At 50.2% G+C, this 5,000-nt stretch overlaps 1 protein-coding gene across 3 annotated transcripts in view; it reads left to right on the forward strand.

Moving 5' to 3' along the window:
* The window catches only part of tecpr2 (tectonin beta-propeller repeat containing 2), a 26,192-nt gene that overhangs the window by 11,055 nt on the left and 10,137 nt on the right, over window positions 1–5,000 (forward strand). For all 3 annotated transcript variants that reach the window (XM_055156377.1, XM_055156382.1, XM_055156374.1), the window contains exons 18-22: window positions 1,423–1,561; window positions 1,751–2,009; window positions 3,204–3,296; window positions 4,155–4,252; window positions 4,594–4,729. In XM_055156377.1, coding sequence (XP_055012352.1) covers window positions 1,423–1,561; window positions 1,751–2,009; window positions 3,204–3,296; window positions 4,155–4,252; window positions 4,594–4,729 — 725 coding nt within the window. The remainder of the gene's footprint in view (window positions 1–1,422; window positions 1,562–1,750; window positions 2,010–3,203; window positions 3,297–4,154; window positions 4,253–4,593; window positions 4,730–5,000) is intronic.

Here is a 5,000-nt window from a genome sequence, read left to right on the forward strand (position 1 = left end):
CCTGTACACACACACCTGTACACACACACTGTACACACACACACACACCTGTACACACACACTGTACACACACCTGTACACACACACACACACACCTGTACACACACACTGTACACACACACCTGTACACACACACCTGTAACACACACCTGTGTACACACACTGTACACACACACCTGTACACACACACCTGTACACACACACTGTACACACACCTGTACACACACACACACACTGTACACACACACCTGTACACACACACTGTACACACACACTGTACACACACACCTGTATACACACCTGTACACACACACCTGTACACACACACCTGTACACACACCTGTACACACACACCTGTACACACACACCTGTACACACACCTGTACACACACACCTGTACACACACCTGTACACACACCTGTACACACACACCTGTACACACACACCTGTACACACACACACACCTGTACACACACACCTGTACACACACACCTGTACACACACACCTGTACACACACACCTGTACACACACACCTGTACACACACCTGTACACACACACCTGTACACACACACCTGTACACACACACACACACCTGTACACACACACCTGTACACACACACCTGTACACCTGTACACACACCCTGTACACACACACACACTGTACACACACACCTGTACACACACCTGTACACACACACCTGTACACACACACTGTACACACACACACACACTGTACACACACACACCTGTACACACACACACACTGTACACACACCTGTATACACACACACCTGTACACACACTGTGTACACACACACTGTACACACACACCTGTACACACACACACACACACCTGTACACACACACTGTACACTGTACACACACACCTGTACACACACCTGTGTACACTGTACACACACCTGTACACACACCTGTACACACACCTGTACACACACCTGTACACACACACCTGTACACACACCTGTACACACCTGTACCACACACCTGTACACACACCTGTACACACACACACTGTACACACACACACACTGTACACACACCTGTACACACACACACACACACCTGTACACACACCTGTACACTGTACACACACACACCTGTACACACACACCTGTACACACACTGTACACACTGTACACTGTACACACACACCTGTACACACACCTGTACACACACCTGTACACACACACCTGTATACACTGGTACAGTCCTGGTTCAGTCCTGGTTCAGTCTTGGTCCTGGTCCAGTTCTGTTTCAGTCCTGGTTCTGGTTCAGTTCCGGTCCCGGTTCTGGTCCAGTCCTGGTCCCAGTCCTGGTCCAGTCCTGGTCCCGGTCCTGGTCCAGTCCTGGTCCTGGTCCTGGTCCTGGTCCAGTCCTGGTTCTGGTCTTGTGTCCACAGTGAGGCCCAGGGGGTGGAGCCCGTCTGTCTGGCGCTCGGTCCTGGTCTGGTCTGGGCCCTGGACTCTGACGGAAGTTTGTGGTTCAGAACCGGGATCAGTCCAACGAGACCCCAAGGAACCGACGACCACTGGTGGGAGGTGAGGAAGAGGAAGAGGAGGAAGAGGAGGAGGAAGAGGAGAGGAGGGGAGGGGGAGGAGGAGAGGAGGAAGAGGAGAGGAAGAGAGAAAGAAGGAGGGAGAGAGAGGAGACATTAGCATTAATTCATATGAAATGAATGCTCTTCCTCTTCCTCCTCTTCCTCTTCCTCTCTTCCTCCTCTTCCTCAGGTCCGGATCTGGGACTACGCTCCGTTGGACCAGGGCAGTCTGTTCCAGTCGCTCTGGTCTGGTTCCGGTCTTGGTTCCGGTCTGGGGTCTGGTCTTGGTTCTGGTCTTGGTCTTCGGGGGGGTCCTGTAGACCGGGTCGTGTCCTTCCTGTCCCAGTCGTCTCAGGTCCAGCCGACGCTGATCTGCTCCGGACCGTCTGGAGTCTGGGTCGGGTCGGCCCGGAACCAGATCCACCACCACCACAGCGGCAGGATCACAGGTCAGTCCTGGTTTAGTCCTGGTTTAGTCCTGGTTCAGTCCTAGTCTAGTCCTGGTTTAGTCCTGGTCTAGTCCTGGTTTAGTCCTGGTCTAGTCCTGGTCTAGTCCTGGTCTAGTCCTTGTCTAGTCCTGGTCTAGTCCTGGTCTAGTCCTGGTCTAGTCCTGGTCTAGTCCTGGTCTAGTCCTGGTCTAGTCCTGGTTCAGTCCTGGTCTAGTCCTGGTCTAGTCCTGGTTTAGTCCTGGTCTAGTCCTGGTTTAGTCCTGCTTTAGTCCTGTGTGTCTCTGTGTCCAGCAGAGGGCAGTGTCTGCTTGAATCTCAAATTCACACAGGGAGGGCATCTGACTTTTTGTGTGGCACAGTGGACACACAGTGGACACAGTGGACACACAGTGGACACACAGTGGACACACAGTGGACACAGTGGACACACAGTGGACACAGTGGACACAGTGGACACACAGTGGACACAGTGGACACACAGTGGACACAGTGGACACACAGTGGACACACAGTGGACACACAGTGGACACACAGTGGACACACAGTGGACACAGTGGACACACAGTGGACACAGTGGACACAGTGGACACACAGTGGACACACAGTGGACACACAGTGGACACACAGTGGACACACAGTGGACACAGTGGACACAGTGGACACACAGTGGACACACAGTGGACACAGTGGACACACAGTGGACACACAGTGGACACACAGTGGACACACAGTGGACACAGTGGACACACAGTGGACACAGTGGACACACAGTGGACACACAGTGGACACACAGTGGACACACAGTGGACACACAGTGGACACACAGTGGACACACAGTGGACACAGTGGACACAGTGGACACACAGTGGACACACAGTGGACACAGTGGACACACAGTGGACACAGTGGACACACAGTGGACACAGTGGACACACAGTGGACACACAGTGGACACAGTGGACACACAGTGGACACACAGTGGACACAGTGGACACACAGTGGACACACAGTGGACACACAGTGGACACAGTGGACACACAGTGGACACACAGTGGACACACAGTGGGTGGACACACAGTGGACACAGTGGACACACAGTGGACACAGTGGACACACAGTGGACACACAGTGGACACACAGTGGACACACAGTGGACACAGTGGACACAGTGGACATCTAACTGTTTGTGTGCAGGGAGTTTCTGGCAGACGTTGGTTCCTCGAGGAACAGTGTCGTCCACCAAATGGAGCTTCATCACCTCGTCCTCCGTCCACCCCCCGACTACAGGTACTACAAGTACTACAAGTACTACAATACTACGAGTACTACAAGTACTACAAGTACTACAATACTACGAGTACTACAAGTACTACAATACTACGAGTACTACTGTATCTATAACCACCCCCTGACTACAGGTACTACAAGTACTACAATATTACGAGTACTACAAATACTACAATACTACAAGTACTACTGTATCTATACCCCCCCCCAACTACAGGTACTACAAGTACTACAGTACTACGAGTACTACTACTGTATCTACTGTATCTACTGTCTATAACCCCCACACAGGTACTACAGTATTACAATTACTACTACTACTATTACTGTGTGTACATGTATTTTTACCGCATGTACATGTACTTTTACTGCGCGTACTTGTATTTTTACTGCATGTCCTTGTTCTTTTACTGTGTGTACTTATACTTTTACTGCATGTACTTGTACTGCGTGACTTGTCCTTTTACTACGTGTACTTTTACTGCCTGTACATGTACTTGTACTTGCAGGTTCGTTCCTGTGGTTGTACTTGTACTGCGTGTACTTGTACTGCATGTACATGTACTTTTACTGCGTGTAATTATACTTTTACTTCGTGTACTTGTACTTCGTGTACATGTACTTTTACTTCGTGTACATGTACTTTTACTGTGTGTACTTGTACTTTTACTGTGTGTACCTGTACGTTTACTGTGTACTTGTACTTTTACTGTGTGTACTTGTACTTTTACTGTTGTACTTGTACTTAGTTACTGTGTACTTGTACTTTTACTGTGTACTTGTACTTTTACTGTGTGTACTTGTACTTTTACTGTGTACTTGTACTTTTACTGTGTGTACTTGTACTTGTACTTGCAGGTTCGTTCCTGTGGTTGGCTCAGAGTCGCAGAGATCTGTTCTGTGTTTGGGACCAAGACGGAGAACTGAGGCCCTCCAGTGTCCCCCTGCCCCCAGAGGTACTGCAAGTACTACAAATACTACTACTACTACTACTACTGTCCCCCTACCCCCAGAGGTACTGCAAGTACTACAAATACTACTACTACTACTACTACTACTACTACTACTACTATACTGTACTCTACTCTTGTTGATGTAGTTCCGTGTGTGTCCTGCAGGTGGAGCTGTTCTGTTGTTGATGTAGTTCCGTGTGTGTCCTGCAGGTGGAGCTGTTCTGTTGTTGATGTAGTTCCGTGTGTGTCCTGCAGGTGGAGCTGTCTGTTGTTGATGTAGTTCCGTGTGTGTCCTGCAGGTGGAGCTGTTCTGTTGTTGATGTAGTTCCGTGTGTGTCCTGCAGGTGGAGCTGTGTCACGTGTCGGCCTGTAGAGACGCTCTCTGGGCTCTGGACTCTCACGGTCGGGTTCTGATCCGGACTCTGACCCAGTCCTGCCCCTCGGGCCTCACCTGGACTCTGCTGGACCTCAGCCAGTTAGGTAAGGACCAGGACCAGGACCAGGACCGGGACCAGGACCGGGACGACTGGTCCTAACCCTAACCTCCTCTAGACACAATACACACACACACATTACACACACACACACACACACACACATTACACACACACACACATTACACACACACACACACACATTACATGCACACACACAGACACATTACACACACACATTACACGCACACAACACACACACACACACACATTACACGCACACACACACACACAGACACATTACACACACACATTAC

This window comes from Boleophthalmus pectinirostris, unplaced genomic scaffold (genome assembly GCF_026225935.1).
Source record: "Boleophthalmus pectinirostris isolate CB_2022bp ecotype Guang Dong unplaced genomic scaffold, ASM2622593v1 HiC_scaffold_10, whole genome shotgun sequence".
In the NCBI taxonomy this organism is placed as follows: Eukaryota; Metazoa; Chordata; class Actinopteri; order Gobiiformes; family Gobiidae; genus Boleophthalmus; species Boleophthalmus pectinirostris.